Source organism: Theropithecus gelada, chromosome 8, assembly GCF_003255815.1.
Source record: "Theropithecus gelada isolate Dixy chromosome 8, Tgel_1.0, whole genome shotgun sequence".
NCBI classification, from domain to species: Eukaryota; Metazoa; Chordata; class Mammalia; order Primates; family Cercopithecidae; genus Theropithecus; species Theropithecus gelada.
The window spans coordinates 8,465,311-8,484,204 of record NC_037676.1 but is presented as its reverse complement, the minus strand read 5'-3'; the positions used below and the strand labels follow the sequence as shown (position 1 = coordinate 8,484,204).

Genomic DNA, 18,894 nt, shown 5'->3' with positions numbered 1-18,894 from the left:
GACATATCCCCTCCCTGTTAAAACCATAACGACAAGCATGACAGTTTTAGAGATGTCTCTGAGTTCTTCTAATGGAGAATGAAGCCTCAGGCTGGTTTTGGGAGTCTCAAGGGCTTTAGGCTTTAAACTCATCCAGAGTTTAGCTAATTCTGGATGGTGTTATACACCATGTTAGAATTAGGAAAGGTGGCATCACTTTAAATTCTATCAAAAAAGATAGATTTTGTTATTTTCACACTGACAAAATAATTCTAAGCCAGAGCAGTTATTTCCATATTGAAAAACTAAGCTTGAGAAAGCAATAAAATCAAATTAGATACTTAATTGTAGTTTTTTAATATCAAGCCAGAGAGTCTACCATTTACATATGAATTCAAAGTCTTCACACCAAACTTGCAAATAAGAGGCTTCAATCCTGATAATTTCAAAGGAATTTATACATATATATGAGTTTCTAGAAAGGAAAGTAGACTTAAAGATTTAAAAAATGTTTTAATGAAAAACAGCCCAGGTAGGTTACTGCTATCCTTATTTTATAAAATTAATTTTAAGTGCTATTTTATATGTAATTAAATAAATATTAGATTAAGATAAAATACTTTTAAAATATGGTGAATAATTGTTTGCAGTTATTTTTTATTTAATTTAATTTATTTATTTATTTATTTATTTATTTGAGACAGAGTCTCACTCTGTCGCCCAGGCTGGAGGGCAGTGGCGTGATCTCAGCTCACTGCAACCTCCGCCTCCCGGGTTCACGCCATTCTCCTGCCTCATACTCCTGACTAGCTGGGACTACAGGCGCCGCCACCACGCCCGGCTAATTTTTTTGTATTTTTAGTAGAGATAGGGTTTCACCGTGTTAGCCAGGATGGTCTCAAACTCCTGACCTCGTGACCTGCCTGCCTTGGCCTCCCAAAGTGTGTTTGTAGTTATTTTTATAATAATATAGAATAGATAAATATGGGTAAAAACTGTGATTTTAAAAGTCTATTGATGTGCTTCTTTTACTTCTTCAGTAGAAATTAAAGCACGGCCAGATATCTTTCCCTTTTCCCCACAGGATACAAGTGTTTGGTATTTCAAAGGTCCACGGAATTGGTAATTTCATTATTTTTTCATTCAAAGGCCCTGTATGCATAGTGTTAGAATATCGGGTTTACAGTCAATTTTCTATTACATATGCATTCTTCCTAAACATCGTATGGATCTATTATTTTAATTTGATATTGAAAAAATGTCAAAGTCATCATAAAAATTAGGCAGTCACACAGAAGCATTAAAGTCAGGATTCCTGCTCAGGAAAGGACAGCTAAAGAGACCAGGTCTTCTGTTGCACCATTGAACAAGAACTTGCCTCCAACCTCTCCCAAGAGCCCCTCCTCCTACACTATTAGACCACTCTACTGTTTTCTCCTAAGACTGCATCTATACTGCGCTTTTTCTGACACTGTTTCTTCTACCTGGAGTGTTCCACCTCCAAGTAGCAAAATGCTATGTACCTTTCAAGGCCCACTACAAAAATGAGTTCATTTTTCTGAAATGCAAAAGCAATATACAATTATTGTAAAAGCTAAACAAAAATAAATACCAAAGATCAAATTAATAAGTACCCTTTTTCCCTCTGGTCCGACAATTTGATATAACCACTGTAAAGCTGTACGCTGCTGACTTCACGGAGATTTCCCTGATGGCTTGCCAAGCCTGTGCCATCTCCTTACCTGCAGCTGAGTATAACATTCCTCTTGTGTTTACTATTTTGCTATCCTTATAATTTCCTTGGCAACAAGGGTTTCTTTTCCACTTTTAACTTACTAGTATATGACATATTCCTTAAATATTAAGTAGAGTGAGTAAAACATAATAGATTCTCAATGAATATTTATTGAATACATTAATACATTATTGGATATGTTCATTTAATATTTAATGTGCTATTATGCCCATGAAACATTAAATTGCCCCCAAGCGAAATGATGAACTTACCATCACATCTTGGAAAAGGGTAGTTCCAGTTTCTGTTGATCCCATGCTGACAAGTGAGCACAGGATGGCCTATTAGAATGTACCCAGGATAACACTCGAAAGATATTGATTGCCCCACACTGTAATCCGAGTTGATCATGTACCCATTCTGAAATGGGGGTGGATCTGGACAGTTCTGTAATTCATAGGCTGAAAGAAACAAATAGACAAAATAAAGCATATATTTGAGAGGTTAAATTACTCCGGAATTTGAAGGAGGAGTGTCATCATATGTAGCTGCTTAAGATGAAGTTGTTGGATATAAGTTTAATAATGTATATTTTCTAAGGAGTCAGTTGCCATCCAGTCCAACTGGATGTTATTAGTAGTAGTAGAATTATAACCATATGCATTTAATAAAATAGTGTGCTCTTTAAAAGGAATGTAGCACATACCAAAAATAAATTTGATAATCTTTACTATGGAAAAAAGGCATATGATGTAAATTATTTACGAAAGTAATACAGTCCAGGCGTGGTGGCTCACACCTGTAATCCCAGCACTTTGGGAGGCCGAGGCGGGTGAATCATGAGGTCAGGAGATCAAGACCACGCTGGCTAACATGGTGAAACCCTGTCTCTACTAAAAATACAGAAAGTTAGCCAGGTGTGTGGTGGGCACCTGTAGTCCCAGCTACTCGGGAGGCTGAGGGAGGAGAATGGCATGAACCCTGGAGGCGGAGGTTGCAGTGAGCTGAGATCATGCCACTGCACTCCAGCCTGGGCGACAGACCGAGACTCCGTTCCCCACCGCCCTCCCCCCCAGAAAAAGTAATACAAATAATAAAAGGGGCCCACAAAGAATTTGGGTGAACATGTACCTAATAATTCCATTTTAAACAGGAAATATACTACCAGTCTAAGTACTCCTGACTGGGAAATATGTCATTGTTTTGTTTAACTAACTGTTTATATAATAGGAAAATCCATTCCAGTCTCTTTAGTCTTTTTCTAAAAAAAAAAACAAAAAAAAACCAAAAAAAAAACTGTATAATCCCTAAGCTGGCGACTACTGTCAGTACCATTTTTTATAACATGATTTATTGTGTTTTATCATTGTGTCTTTTATGTTCCCTAGAATAAACTCTAGGTAAGACAAGAGATAATCAATGTCTGCAGTCTGTGTGGTTTAAACATTTACTCATTAATTAGTAAGAAGTAACTAATCCATAAATTAGGTGTCATCTGATACTGTAATCTTAAAGCTAAATGAGCCATTGTGCAGACTCCTCTCGCCTACTCTGTTGAAGACGGTGTGAGTACTCGAAGCAGCAGAAGCCCTCTCTAGCATCTTTGAATGTTTAGGCACAGCTTTATCCATAAAGGTAGTTCCCATTAGACTGGGAACCTGCTCCTAATACAGCAGCAAAACCATACTGTGTAGCACCAGTTCTGGGAGAACCTCCTCCCTGTCATGTAATTCTGCTGAAACCAACCCTCAGCGCCAGGCAACACAATGAGTTTTTAAAGAGCATGAGGTCACCGGTCATTGTCCTCACAATCAACTGAAAATAAAGTCATAAAATAAAGGCTTCGAGCTTCTGCAGAGGGACTTTTCCTGTGGAGAATGAAGTGAAATGGAAATTTCAATTTTATATGTAAATTCCTTAACCATTGACAATATTGGAGTGAGCCTGTAGCTTTGAGACTTGTAAATAAATGCTGGAAAATCAAACAATATATTATTATGGCAGGTGTTTCCCAGAATTCTATAATTTTTTGTTTCTGTGTTCAGGACCCGGAAAAAGTAGAGGTGGGCAGAAAAAAAGACAGGACGGGGCAGACGGGCCTCCAGATGGGGGATGGGAACACAGAGGGCATGATGTGGGTTTACTCAGAGATTAGATTTAAGAGACAGGTAAGGCTCAGAATATGAATCAGTCTGTGTTTTATATTAAAGCGATTGGATATCACCATAAAGATTAAGTGAGAACATATGGAAGATAGCAACCAGGCAATGTATGATGTGGGCCTGCACCGTGACCTTGGCGTTCGCAAGATTAATGTAAGTGCTGTTTGGAGTTTGTCTTCATTAACATTTGCCAAATATTAAGCATTCCATGGAGCCATGAGGTTTCATTATTATCCATAGCTTTTTCCTATTCAATAAACTAATGAAATGGCATTGTTTCCTCTTTAAAATAGCAATATACAGGCTGGGCTCGGTGGCTCACGCTTGTAATCCCAGCATTTTGGGAGACCAAGGCGGGCGGATCACGAGGTCAAGAAATCGAGACCAGCCTGACTAACATGGTAAAACCCCGTCTCTATTAAAAATACAAAACTTAGCCAGGAGTGGTTATTGGGCACCTGTAATTCCAGTTACTTGGGAGGCTGAGGCAGGAGAATCTCTTAAACCCAGGAGGCGAAGGTTGCAGTGAGCCGAGGTCACGCTACTGCACTCCAGCCTGGCAACAGAGTGAGACTCCATCTCAAATAAATAAATAACAATATGCAATGCTAGTGAGTCATTTGAGTAACTAAATGATGGCAACATTATTTGCCACAACTGTTTGAGAAAGTCATTGGAATAAAGCCATAAAAAATCAATTATAACATTAAACCTAGTAATACATTTACAGAAATCTCTATTATGAGCATGATTTCCAAGAAGGAAAAGGTAAATGTTTAAAGATGTTCATTGCAGCATTATTTACACTACAGAAATCCAAATGACTAAACAACAACAACAACAAAAAATAGGGAGCGACTCATAAATGCCAGCGATTAAATGTCATATCATTCAATAGTCACAGATTGTAGAGATTTCTGTGTATTTATTTATATTTTCAATATTATAAGTATACTGTGCAGTTGACAACAGGATCCTATGGTTAAGCCCTGACTATAGTCAGCAGGTTAAAATAATCCTTTATTTCACCTTTCAGCATCCCTTGGTTTTAATTATTTTTATTTATGCAATTATTTTTATTTATTTTTATTATGCAATGATATATCTCTGAACAAGAGTCAGAGAAGCAGCAGAAAAATGATTGAGAACAAGAAAAATTGAGATCAGAGGACACACAGTGGCAAAAGTATCTTGAGATAATTCCTGGCATTGGCTCCCCCACGGACGAGAACTGGGAAGAACACGACGTGAGACAAATTCCTCCCAGAGTGGGAGAGGAGGAAACTTCATCTGGGGGGAAGCACTGAGCAGCCTCTGAAACCCAGAACCCCACTGGATTATGTCGCTCATTACTTACAGGGCCTTGGGGGCTCCCTAAGAGCTCCAGACATCACCTCTTGTACCTACTATCTAAAGATGTAAAGGGCCGGGAGCAGTGGCTCATGCCTGTGATCCCAGCTACTAGGGAGGCTGGGGCAGGAGGATTGCTTAAGACCAGGAGTTGAAGACTGCAGTGAGCTATGATCATACCACTGCACTCCAGCCTGGGTGACAGAGCAAGATCTTATCTCAAACAAACAAAAAACAGATGCAAAGGAGTATTGCCTAATTAACAAGATCAGGCTGAATATCAAGTAATTTATGTGATAAAACTTAATAAACTGTCACAAGATTCAAATAAAATTATTACATTTAATTTATAATGCACCTAAACATTATAGAGAATTACCTGTATTTTAGGTTGGTGTGAATGTAATTGCAGTTTTTGCCATACTTTCAATGACAAAAACCTCGATTACCTTTACATAAACCTAATATATATTGATAATATGAAATTAAAAATAGTTATTAAAAATGAGTATTCTGATTAACTCAATGCTATCTTTTGACATGTAGTCTTTAGAACTCAATATTTACAAGCTTTATTTACAGAAAATCAAGGATAAATTATGAATTTTAGAATGAATGTTTTTACCCCATAAATGTATACAATTATAATTTGCCAATTAAAAATGATATTACTTTAAAAAGATGTAATTACAAATAAAAAAAGGAATGAATGTTCCAGTGCTGCTTTTTGGTAAAGCTACATTATACCATGGAACTACTGAGTGGATACACTCTATAAGGATGTACTATAGATCAATAAACCTTATAAGCACAATTGCTATTAATGAAATTTATGAAAGAAAAAATGTTTGTAACTCACAATTTTGTGAAAATGGAATGTGCAGTTGACATGGTATGGCTGTGTCCCCACCCAAATCTCAACTTGAATTGTATCTCCAGAATTCCCACATGTTGTGAATGTGGCAAGGACCCAAGGGGAGGTAACTGCATCATAGGGGCCGATCTATCTCATGCTATTCTCGTGATAGTGAATAAGTCTCACGAGAGCTGATGGTTTTATCAGGGGTTTCCACTTTTTCTTCTTTCTCATTTTCTCGTGCCGCCGCCATGTAAGAAGTGCCTTTCACCTCCCACCATGATTCTGAGACCCCCGCTGCCCCCTCCAGCCATGTGGAACTGTAAGTCAATTCAACCTCTTTTTCTTCCCAGTCTTAGGTATGTCTTTATCAGTAGCGTGAAAACGGACTAATATAACAGTCTACCAAACAGTAGCTACATTATATAGAATAGTGTTTCTCAGTTGTTTTTGTGTCTGAAAAGTAGAATATTGGACTGTTAGAATCTTTTACATTGTTCTTGGCTTCAAGGAAAAAGTTCTGCAGGTGTTCGAAGGAAGAATATTCAAATCCCTACGAAACAATTATGTCTTAAAGGACATAGCTCAAAGGCTAGAGTGGCGTGTCCCTCATTATTGATTGTTTTTGTTGTTATCACCTATTTGAAAAACTAGATGCTTAGAAATCTATGCTAATAAATGTAGGGACAGGGAACATTAAAACAGAAAGCCAGGCCAAATCAGCATCTCTCTCTTTTCTGTGACACGCACACCCCTCATCTGCATTCCCCCATCGTGTGGCTCCCTGGGCCAACTTGTCAAACGCACAGCAAGGCCACTGGTGCCTCTGCCAGGGCCCACTCCACGCTGAAGTCCACAAAAACAGCCTTTTCTTGAAAGCCAGTGCCAAATGGCCTAGAAAAAATCCACAGTGCATGGAATGCCTCCTCGTAATATTGCTATTTGGACCTAAAATTGCTTTAGAGACCCATGCTCACAAAAAAAGAATGAATAATTCCACACTGAGTTTCAACTATCAACACATTTCCTTCTTTATTATTCTCTTTTAGGATGAAATCAGCAATTCATTTCTCATTCTTGTTTGACTTTAAATGTAATAAACTCTTGGAAAAATGAGTCCTCCTATACACCAAATATGAATGCTAATAAAACCTTAAGGAAAAAAAAACAAAAACAAAAACATGAAAAGCTGATTTCTAGTTTCTAGAGGAGAAGCAAATAAAACTAGATTCAATACAACCTAATCTTCATTAGAAGATTTCATCCACGAATTAGCAGTGCCTTGGAAGTGTACAAGCCTCAACTATCACAATACAATATTAACAAGTTAATGGCTCATAGGTACTCCTGGTGAACCTTCACTTAAAACAGTGTTTAACAGAGACGCACACATTTGCACAAAGGAGTGTTAATAATATGTAAAGCAATGCATTTCCTTAGTTTGTCTGTGTAGTCTGTTGAGTAATTTAAGAAGTACAATTAAGTTCTTTTTTGGGATATGTAAAACCAGTGTTGAAAGCTCTAGCCCTCTTCTGCTCATGAAATTAACCTCTATGACAAACACAAAAATAGGAAATTTGAAGTTGCATTTAATGATTCCAAGGCCAATGGCTGTGGGCTACTCTAACTGTTGAAAAAAATTGTTTTTTTTCTTTTCTTTTCTTAATGACAACAAAACAATTATCCTGTGTGGGTGGGGGAAGCAGACTAGCCTGTGTGGGCAGCGCAGTGATTTTTATCATTCATTTACTGAGTGAAATAAAGATTATATATTGACAGTGTACTCTGTTATAAATGCTAGTTATAAATGGAAACTAGAAATGGGTCTTACTCTTGTGAATTTAGGCAAACAAATTAAAGCATAGATGATTGTATAAAAGACTTGTAAGTTGCATAAATTATTACTAAAAATATAAACAGTGGATGGAAACAAAGACAATATAAAACTTGGTTAAGGTTATGCAGTAGTGGTCAAAATTGTTTTGTTGAAGAAATGACGTTTAAATTAAGATCTAAGTAGTAAAATGGTACAGATCATGAAAAGACCAAGAAAGGCAGACCTTTCAGCCAAAGGAAATAGTATGTGTTCCAAACCTAGAAAAAGTTCAGTGTCTGGGATAAGGGGAGAGTTTCAGGAGAGAGATTACCTCTGCAGTCCCGTCTCCCAAAGTGTGTGCCCCTTTTCACACTCTTGCCAACTCCTAAATGGAGAGGAACTAGTCGTCAAATTGTTCAGACCACAGGATGTTCATTAGAACACATTTTATAAATGGACATAGACATACTATAAAAACTCAGGACCCATTTTTTCACCTGATAAACCCCATCTGCCAGTCAACATCATAATGATGACGATGATTATTCAAAGCCCATGACTCATTTCAGAATTATCTCAAGAATTTAAAATGCCAATTAGTTTCTTTTTCTATTGTAAACTATACACTAACGAAGAGTATCACCCAGTAAAAGTATCAGTTACACTAATTTTTGGTCTTTGTTCCAAATGTCTTGTTAAACTGAGTACTTCACTACTTAAATATTAATATCGATATTCCTTTCAACTTTTGATATATAAAGTCATATTCTCTCTGTTCTCAAATGTCTTTTCCAAACTTGGGTTCGTTGTCACACTTCACACAATAAGGTATAAAGAACTATATTAGGAATCTGAATGGAAATAACTAAAAAGAAGTCATTAAGATACTTCCTTTGTATGCTGAAAATTGATACATTTTGGAAGGATCCTGTTGCATCCTATTTAGCGTGGGTGTGATGAGTTTCATACTGCCTGTGTTGGCTTCCTGGACATGCCTCTGAAGGACTTGCAATGCATCACAGTGCCGGACTGCACAGGTGTGAGAGGGTGAAGGAGGCCTCAATCTGCTGTCAGAACCCTCATGAAGCATGGCTTTCTTGCTCTGTACCCATCATAAAAGCATTCATCCTCATAAATGGGTTTTAAACTTACAAAAAGTTTTAATTTAAGAAAGCAAGTCATCAAGCAAGAGAAAAAGAAGAAAGATCACTTCCGTGGAATTTGATAAAGAAGTTATCATCTAGGGTAAAGGGTGGTAAAAGTCACGATTATCAAACAAATTCTGATTCAGCTGAAGGACATAATTTCTGCATCCCCATACTGGGCAATTCCTAAAGACTTCTGGATGTATTATCCATTAGTTCTATAAGAGTTGTTGTATTATCTGTCATTAAAAAGTAGAATTAAGCCCAGGCGCAGTGGTTTTGTAATTCCAGCACTTTGGGAGATGGAGGTGGGCAGATCACCTGAGATCAGGAGTTTGAAACCAGCCTGGCCAACATGTTGAAACCCCATCTCTACTAAAATTACTAAAATTAGCCGGGCATGGTGGCAGGTGCCTGTAATCCCAGCTAGTCGGGAGGCTGAGGCAGGAGAATTGCTTGAACCCAGAGGCAGAGCTTGCAGTGAGCTGAGATCGCACCACTGCACTCCAGCCTGGGTGACAGAGCGAGACTCCATCTCAAAAAGAGAAAAAAGTTGAATTAGAAAGAGAATCATCAACACATGAAGAAATCTACCTCGGCAGTACATACATGAGCCTTGAAGTAGTTTTGCAAAATAGGTGAGGCACCCTGGTGTGACCTGAGTTCAGCCTGGTTCTCCCAATATAGGGACTTGAATGTTCCACTTAATCCCAGGAGGCTCATTTATTCATTCATGAAAGGAGACTAAATATACCCATCTATACAAGGGGGCCACATAATTAAATGGGATGATAAATGAAATGAATCACTGTTGGCATATATTAGTTCAGTAAAGCTTAGTCTTGATGGAAAGAATTGTCTAGTTTCTTTGACAAAATATTTCTCATTACTCAAGGCGAAGCCCTCAAGCTACTGCTCTGATGGACACAGACCAAGGAGGAAGAGGCCACTGCTTCTCGTGGTGGGAATTAGGGTGAATCACTCTAAGAAAATGGCATTGCTACAGAGAGTAGGGCTGCAGTTCACATCAAGGTGTTCACTGAAGACTTTGAAGCCCCGCTTGAGTCCTCAGCTTCCCTCTCAATGAAAAGATCCATCTGGGGTCACAGTAGCATCTCAGCCATGAATGGTACTCCACAGAATTTCCCAAGTACACACATACAGAAGCTCACCAATTTCCCGTATTTACTGACCATTCTAAACTTCTGGGATAGCATATCACTCTTTCCTTATAACCAAGGATATCACCCTGGTTCTCAATTCTAAGACATATTTTCTGCCTAAATATGCTCCATTTGTTGTCTTAATTCCTAATCCCAGCACCTGTTGATGAAGCCAACCAAACTGCTGCAAAAGTTGTTGTCAGAGTTTTGGGCCTCGCTGGGACTGCAGGCTCATCCATCCGTGCTTCAGGAGGACCAGCCTGCACACGAAATGTGCTCCCTGCATTGCATGAGAGGCTTGCAGCAAGTGGAATGTGGAAATCTGAAGGGGCCTTCACCTAGGAGATGGGTCTACTGATGCACACTGAGAATGTCAGCTTTTGGTTCAGAGGAATGGAGGTGAGAGTGTTGCTTTTGCTTTCAGAAAACCCATAAAAGAAGGAGTAGATGCCTGCGTTCTGCAGGGAGAACATCGGTCAACAATGAAGATTCAGGTCCTAGTTTCTAAGAGTCTTGTCCACAAGCTAAGGGGAATCTTAGCCTTTTCTGTCTTGTACATGGTTGTCCTAGTGGGGGTGGGGATTGCTACAACCCTTTGTAGTCACTGTTGGAAGTACTTTTACGCAAAAGAGGCATCTTTGTAAAGCCTTAGGTTGAAAGCTCAATTTCACTCATGCAGAAGGGTAAAAAAAGAGACTGAGTAAGCCCCCTTGCCCTGTTTCCCTAATTACTCAAAGTCACTCAATCCCCCATTGAAAGGAAAAGGAATGATGCAGTTTTAGAAGCATATCAACTTTATGTACAAATTACGGTTTCTGTATAAGCAACAATTTGCATGCTCACAAAATTCAGAATGAATTGTTCAGATGCTCATTGTACCTGGAGGTGGTTTAATTGCTTGTTCTTCTAAAGGGGAAAAATTGGTATAACAAACTATAGCGTATTTTCTAAAAAAATCATTTCACATAAAATTCAGCAGTTTTATGATTGTGATGAAGAATAAACAGATTTAACACATCCGATTATCTTTAAAAATGGTGTTTAGCACACATGGCAAAAGGAAGAAGAAAAACAGTGGAACTTTGAAAATAAAAGACATTTTTACTTCCTATGTCTAAAGCATTTAAAATTATCTTTGAGATATTTGGCATTGAATAATTTTTCTTTCCCAAAGAGTTTATGCATTACAAGGCAGGAATATGCTTTAAAACACAGAAAAGAGAGAGAGGAAGAGACTAAAGAACAAAAGAAGGAAGGGAGGGAGGGAAGGAATGAGAGGGAGGTAGGGAAGGAGGGAGGAATGAAGAAAGTGAGGAAGGAAGGAAGGAGTGAGGAAGGGAGGGGAGAGGGAGGGAGGGGAGAGGAAGGGAGGGACGGAAGAAGGGATGGATGGAGGGAGGGACTTAACTTCTCCAAATGGCAGACTGCAAAACCTAAAAGAAAAGCAAGTCACTAAAATACTTAACATGTCAAAATTTTTACGAGTATTATGAAAATCTAAGTAGCAGTAAGCCCAAGGAAATACAACAAAAGTAGGCCGGGCGCACTGGCTCAAGCCAGTCAGCACTTTGGGAGGCCGAGACGGGCGGGTCACGAGGTCAGGAGATCGAGACCATCCTGGCTAACACGGTGAAACCCCGTCTCTACTAAAAAATACAAAAAACTAGCCGGGCGAGGTGGCGGGCGCCTGTAGTCCCAGCTACTCAGGAGGCTGAGGCAGGAGAATGGTGTGAACCCGGGAGGCGGAGCTTGCAGTGAGCTGAGATCCGGTCACTGCACTCCAGCCTAGGGGACAGAGTGAGACTCCATCTCAAAAAAAAAAAAAAAAAAAAAAAATACAACAAAAGTAAAATAACATAGAGAATTTTATCTTTTATAAAGGAATCCTTTGGATCTGAAAAAATAACTATTATTCACATCAAGTGTTTAAATCATAAGTGTAATGAAACCATGCAGTCATCCCTCTGATATCTGTTATATTTTCCTGCTAATATCTAGCTAGTTGATAAATAGCTTCATGCTATTGTCAGTTTTTCAGTTCTTGACTTAGAAATAGAGTGCATGACTTGATTTTACCAAAGTTCTTGATAAGTCATTTAACTTCAAGACAGCTACATCTATAGTAACATCTCTGACCTTTACATGGTCATAAATAAATGACAAACTTTAAGAATAAGGTGTACAGCACAGACATCATTGAAAATGACAAGAATTCTCTGTATGATTTATGCATCTTCTTAGGAGTTATTAATTATAATCTTAGCTTCTAAATCTCAAGTAGAACCTAGGAATGTTTATTTGACTTACCTATCAGAGTTAAGTGTCATCTTATCAATTTATCAATTTTATAAAATGGCAAACACTGATAAACTATCTAATTAAGTATCACCTCTGTCAGATATGATACCCTACAAGAAAATAAAATAGCTCAAATTCATGTTCTCATTTCTTTATATTATTTATTTTTATATCTCAGTGATAGAAAATTAATTGCCTACAATAAAAAAATATGTTGTTTCAAGTTTTTACTTTATTTATTGAAAGTCCTTTCTTCTGCTTGACACCTGGCCTGGAATGGGGTATCCAAGACATGGGAAAGCAGGACCAATGTTTCCAGATTCTGTTATTGCAAGAGAAAAAGGGAAAGCAGATTTAAGGGTATCTCACAAATCCTTTAAAAGCTGCATGACAAACAATACTAGCATGGAGTTAGGTGTCAAGGAAATAAAACACTTGCTTAGCCAACTAGATGCTTGACCTAGGAGAGGACTCACACTTTCTAATGCCCAAAGGCCACACAGTCAATTTCAATGAGCAAGCCAGTATGATACTAGAGGACGCCCTGAAGTCATGACCGCCCAGTCTGCCAGGGTTCTCTCCTACGTGAGAATGCAGGACAAATATTTCCAAATTCTGCTCTTGCCGGAAAAACGGGAAAGTGGATTTATGGATATCTCACATATTATGTAACATGGAATTCTCAATACTGATAATTGATTTCTGTAAATATTAAATACTTTGTGAGCCAACCAAAGGAATTGTATGACCTGTGGTCTAGACAATTCCTACATGGGCTTTTTGCAGGTTTGCTTGTTTATTTATAGACCATTATTATAGATTGAAATAATTGGTAGCTTTTGGAACTACATACACACGGCCTTAATAACCTTACCTGTAAAATATCAAGAGTAAAACACAGCAACAAAACCATTAAAAAAAAAAAAAAAAAAAAAAAAAGCATGGAGCTGGGCCAGGCGCTGTGGCTCATGCCTGTAATCCCAGCACTTTGGGAGGCTGAGGCAGGCAGATCACTTGAGGTCAAGAGTTCAAGACCAGACTGCCCAAGATGGTGAAACCCTATCTCTACTAAAAATACAAAAATTAGCTGGGCATGTTGACACACACCTGTAATCCTAGCAACTCAGTATGGGAGAATCGCTTGAGCCTGGGAGGTAGAGGTTGCAGTGAGCCGAGATTGCCCCACCGCACTCCAGCCTGGATAACAGAGCAAGAGTCTGTCTCAAAAACAAACAAACAAAAAAAACAACCAACCAACAAACAAAAAAAAAGTTAAGTGTTGAATATGGTATTAAGAATATTCAAAATGTGGGAGACTTGAGAAGGGCTTAGTGTCAACTGAGATAGACCAATTAACTGACAGTTAATGGTTTATGACATATAATTATGTTCTATGTTTCTTATTGGCTCAGGTATTAAGATCATGCTCATTAAAAATGGAAATTACCATGTAATGAACAAGTTTAACATGATGATCATGGAGGAAGTATTCGTATTTTAACAGGATATACTTCACTAGGAATGGGGCAAGGGAAAGGACAGTGGGTAGGAAGATGGGAGAGAAGCACAGAATTCATCAAACACATTATTCAAAATTGTACGTCGTGCATACAGCTAGACAAGGTGATACAGGTGTGTTGGAGCTGAAAGCCTCCCGCCCCCAATTCCTGGAAGCCTCTTCACTACTACTTGCTCTACTCCTCCCTCACTTCCCCCAACCCCCATCCACACACAATTCATTCTCTGCATGTAAGCAACTTCTCATTTACTTAAACTTCTTCAATGGCATCACATTGCACCTAAAACAACCTGAATGCATCACAGCAAAATCCCCAGACCCCCTGACTCCTGGGAAACCCTCTGACCTTCCACTCCCAGTGCACCAGCCTTGTTCCTCTCTTTTCTCTGGACTCATCAGGTTTCTCTCCATCCAGAACTCTTCCTAGCACATGCAGCCATGTCTCCTTCCAGTCCTTCAAATCTCAATGCCCCCCCGCCCCCCGGACAGTGACAGACCCCAGGCTCCCGCTCGCTACCTAAACATCACCCCAATCATTTCCTCCACAGCAGGCACCACTAACACAGCTTCAGCCTGGGCACGGCTGCAGCCTCTATGCCTGCAACTTCAAATCAATGCCCTAAACATGTGTTTTTGCCTCCAGTCTCTCTCTATTTGCTAAGTGTTTCTGTAAGAGTCCATAATCTACATTGTACGAGATCAGGTTTTAAAATATGTCTAAGGCCATTGTAATTCTCACTTTAAAACCCACGATCGTTTCTTAAGGTCCTCCAGAGTCCATAACTGTTTTAATCTGAACTACTTCGGCATTCTGGTGAAGTCTAGTAAGTTTCTCAAACTAATGTCTTACTGTATAAAATAAAATACATAAGATTACAAAGGAAACCAGCGATATTAACATATTCTGTTGTTATTTCACTCAATAACAGGTGGCAAGTCTAATAACTGAGGCAACTTCAAACCATGGTGTAGTAACATTTTGAGATATCTGCAATAAATGAAACAAATCTATGATTTGGTGACAAAGTCACAGGTTATGCTAATACTTTTTTTTTTTTTGAGATGAAGTCTCACTCTGTTGCTCAGGCTAAAATGCACAGGTATGATCTCTTCTCACTGCAACCTCCACCTCCTGGGTTCAAGCAATTCTCCTGCCTCTTGAGTAGCTGGGATTACAGGTGCCTGCCACCATGCCCAGCTACTTTTTGCATTTTAAGTAGAGATGGGGTTTCACCATGTTGGCCAGACTGGTCTTGAACTCCTGACCTCAGGTGATCCACCCGCCTTGGCCTCCCAAAGTGCTGGGATTACAAGCATGAGCCACTGTGCCCGGCCTGCTAATACTATTTTAATATTATTGCCTGTCTTTAAAATGTAAGGAAATGGTAAATAAAAATTAAAGCTTAAGGGGAAAAATACGTAAATATTATTTTGTATATATTTACCATCCAAGTAATAGATTCCTTGAATTCTATCCTCAAGGCCCCAGAACAATTGGTGTAGAGAATTAAATTCATGATCTTAACAGGGGATGCAAATTCCTTCACAATCCAATGCCATCACTCCACTGGCTCATGTCCAAACTCATCCTTCACCTTTGGCAACCATAATTCCACCTCTAGTGTAAGCCAGGGTTCCCATGTAGCCTCCAGGTCCTGTTCACACGGAATTTTCTCAGGGAAAGCCCGTTCTGTGTGCCTGCTCAGCAAGGCCACCCAATGGGTTTTACCCTCAGACCTCAGCAGATACCTCAGTTATAGAGAGGATCATGTTGGATTTTAATTTTGTAATTGAAAGTCTAGTTTTCTACTAAATTATGACATTATTTTACAAAACACCCACGTATCTTTTTTTTTTTTAATCTCTAGCTCTAGGCACAGAAATTACATTCTCGTGCTAGTCTAATACATGGATAGCTTTCAAGAAAAATTGACTTAAAATACAACCTAATGGGTTTAGATTACAGAGAACTTCACAAGTTATAAAATACTACAATAATGTTTTATTCAAAAATGGAAAGAATTAAAAACTGGTCTATGAAAGTAAGCTGATTTGTCTTCAAAGTGTCACTTTTATGAGTTCAGTCTCATCAGTTCTAGATACTGTTGGACCTCAGGACACCACTCCAAAATAAGACTCTAGAAGACCAGAATATGCCACCCCAAACCACACTTCTTTGGTGTATTTCCACCAGATTATTTTGAGACACTGCAGATACAAAAGTAGTTCTGAATAGCTGCCTTTCTGTAAAGGAAATTTACATCTATAAAGGTGATCTACATGAATGAAAGTGTCTGTATCAGGAGGACGGTTGCTTTATTACCTGAGCGATTTTAATCTGCATAGCAAGACAACTACTCACCATACCATTCCTTCCCTCACTCTCTCCTAATTTGACTCCACTACCCTGGAGGAGCCCAAGCTCTTATTTCTTTCTGGAGCTCAGGACCTACACAAGCTCCAACGTCTTGCCCTTTAATCCTAGGAAAGAGTGAAGGTTAGGAAACCACTCCCAGCCTTCTGTGCTCCAGGAAATGTCTAAGAGGGAAGAGCCTCCTTTGCTCAGGTCTACCGAAGGCTGAGGGCGCCGCTTGGTTCATCTGGGAGGAGCTGGCTCCCGGATCCTCTTGATGCGCACTTGGCCTCATATGAGGTTAGCTGACTTGCTTGTCCTACGGATACACTGGAATAAAAGGCATATCAGCCCGGCTATGCATGAGCCTGCATCCTTCCCCAGACCCCTGGACATCACCCACTGCAGCGTGGGCCAGCACACAGCTCCTCAGCCACCTGGGGGAGGCCGGCCCGGGGCCCCTTCTTGGCTGCTCCTGTTCCTCCTGGGCCCCCCACCTGCTCTTTCTGCCTCACCACTCTCTAAACAGGAGGCTATTTTCCCCTACTCCCCGGGGATGCGGACTGACCTGAGGATCCCTCAGAGCCTCCCCTTTACAATTGTCCTACCTCTCTCCTTACAGAGCTTGGGTTTGTCTTGTGTTGGATGCCAGTTACAGCAGCTGGGGGTGCCCTGGCCTCGGGAGAAGAGAGGTGCCCCTGGGAGCAGAAGGCAATCCTGTTACTGTTACACTGGAAGGCTCATGTGGACACCAGCAGACGAGAGTGGAGCCCCTAACCCACCAGGAATGAAGGGGTTCTGAGGAGAAATCTGTGGCTGGGCTTCAGGGCTGCGGTTGGGAGGAGCGGGGATAGAGCTTAGGTCTGGGAAGAGGAGGGGGTGAATGTGACCAGAGGTGGGTGAAGAGCCATCTGCTGCTGGCAGGAGTGCCCAGCACTTCTCACTGGCTCAGAGCACTGACCCTGGGTGGGAGAACTTGGACTCGATCCCCCTCCATGAACTGACCACTGGCCATGACACTCACTGACAGGCTGCGCTGCAGCTGTCTCACAAGTCAAACTGAGAAAGAGTGGCATGGCCTTAAAGGCCTGTTGAATCCTTGCAAAGTCCTAGAAAGTGCTCTGTCAGGCCAGGCGCAGTGGTTCACACCCGTAATGTCAGCACTTTGGGAGGCCAAGGCGGGTGGATCACGAGGTCAGGAGATTGAGACCAGCCTGGCCAACATGGTGAAACCCTGTCTCTACTAAAACTACAAAAATTAGCCAGGCGTGGTGGCAGGCACCTGTAGTCCCAGCTACTAGGGAGGCAGGAGAATCACTTGAACCAGGGAGTTGGAGGCGCAGTGAGCCGAGAGCGTACCCCTGCACTCCAGCCTCTCAACAGAGTGAGACTCCATCAAAAAAAAAAAAAAAAAAAGAAAGGAAAAAGAAAAGGAAAGAAAAGAAAGAAAGAAAGAAAGAAAGAAAGAAAGAAAGAAAGAAAGAAAGAAAGAAAGAAAGAGCTCTGTCTGNAGAAAGAAAGAAAGAAAGAAAGAAAGAAAGAAAGAAAGAAAGAAAGAGCTCTGTCTGTTTGCTGCATAAATCAAGGGCAAGGGTTCTGACCTCCAGAGGCCGTGACATTAGGCAGTTCCTGAACAATGGCCCCTGGATCTGCAAGAGGCAATGCAGGTACAACTGACATCTGGATTCCACGGTCACAGGCAGCACCTGCACCCAACCACGACGGCATGCGCTGCAAGTCCTTGTGGAGAACGTTTGACTCTCGGGGTTTTGGCGAAGGTATTTTCACAGCCGTAAAACTTGAGAGGAGCAGGCGGATCTGTCAGGTGTCAGGTCCAAAACGAAAAACTGCGATTGGAGTTTTCCCACAGTGGCCATTCTGCAGCTCAGGGATGGTCGAGTGGTTTTGCAACTCGTGGGAGGAAATTGTTCTTTTTAAACTGACTTCATTAGGTTTAAACATTGTTTCCCCTGTTAGTGCACTGACTAAATCATTTGATTTAGAATCCAAAGACTTCATTTCTCTTCCTTCTTCTGAAATACAACAGCTTGGCTGACACGACTACTTTGGTGTCTAGCAGACTTGATTCCAAATCATACTTCCACAGGCAGCTGTGCACATTTTCACAATTTGCTAACCTCTCTGTGCTTCACTTTTCTTATCTGTGAAATGTGCATAACCTTGGAATTTATGTAGAAATCAGGAAGCATAGAGTGTGGTGCAGAGTGAGCACTCCATACATCACAGTTATTATTGTCATTATTATTATTACTGAGACAGGGTCTCGTTTTGATGCCCAGGCTGGAGTGCAGTGGTGTGATGGCAGCTCATTGCAGCCTTGAACTCCCAAGCTCAGGCAATCCTCCCACCTCACCCTCCTAAGTAGCTGGGACCATGGGTGCCCAACACCACGCCCAGCTAATTTTTTGTAGAGACAGGGTCTCGCCATGTTGCCCAGGCTGGTCTTGAACTCCTGGCCTTGAGCAATCTGCCCGCCCCGGCTTCCCAAAGTGCTGCA

At 40.4% G+C, this 18,894-nt stretch overlaps 1 protein-coding gene across 1 annotated transcript in view; it reads right to left on the bottom strand.

Annotated features, from left to right (window-relative positions):
• Positions 1-18,894, bottom strand: part of CSMD1 (CUB and Sushi multiple domains 1) — a 2,061,182-nt gene that overhangs the window by 176,589 nt on the left and 1,865,699 nt on the right. Inside the window, exon 41 of the mRNA XM_025393463.1 lies at positions 1,987-2,175. Coding sequence (XP_025249248.1) covers positions 1,987-2,175 — 189 coding nt within the window. The remainder of the gene's footprint in view (positions 1-1,986; positions 2,176-18,894) is intronic.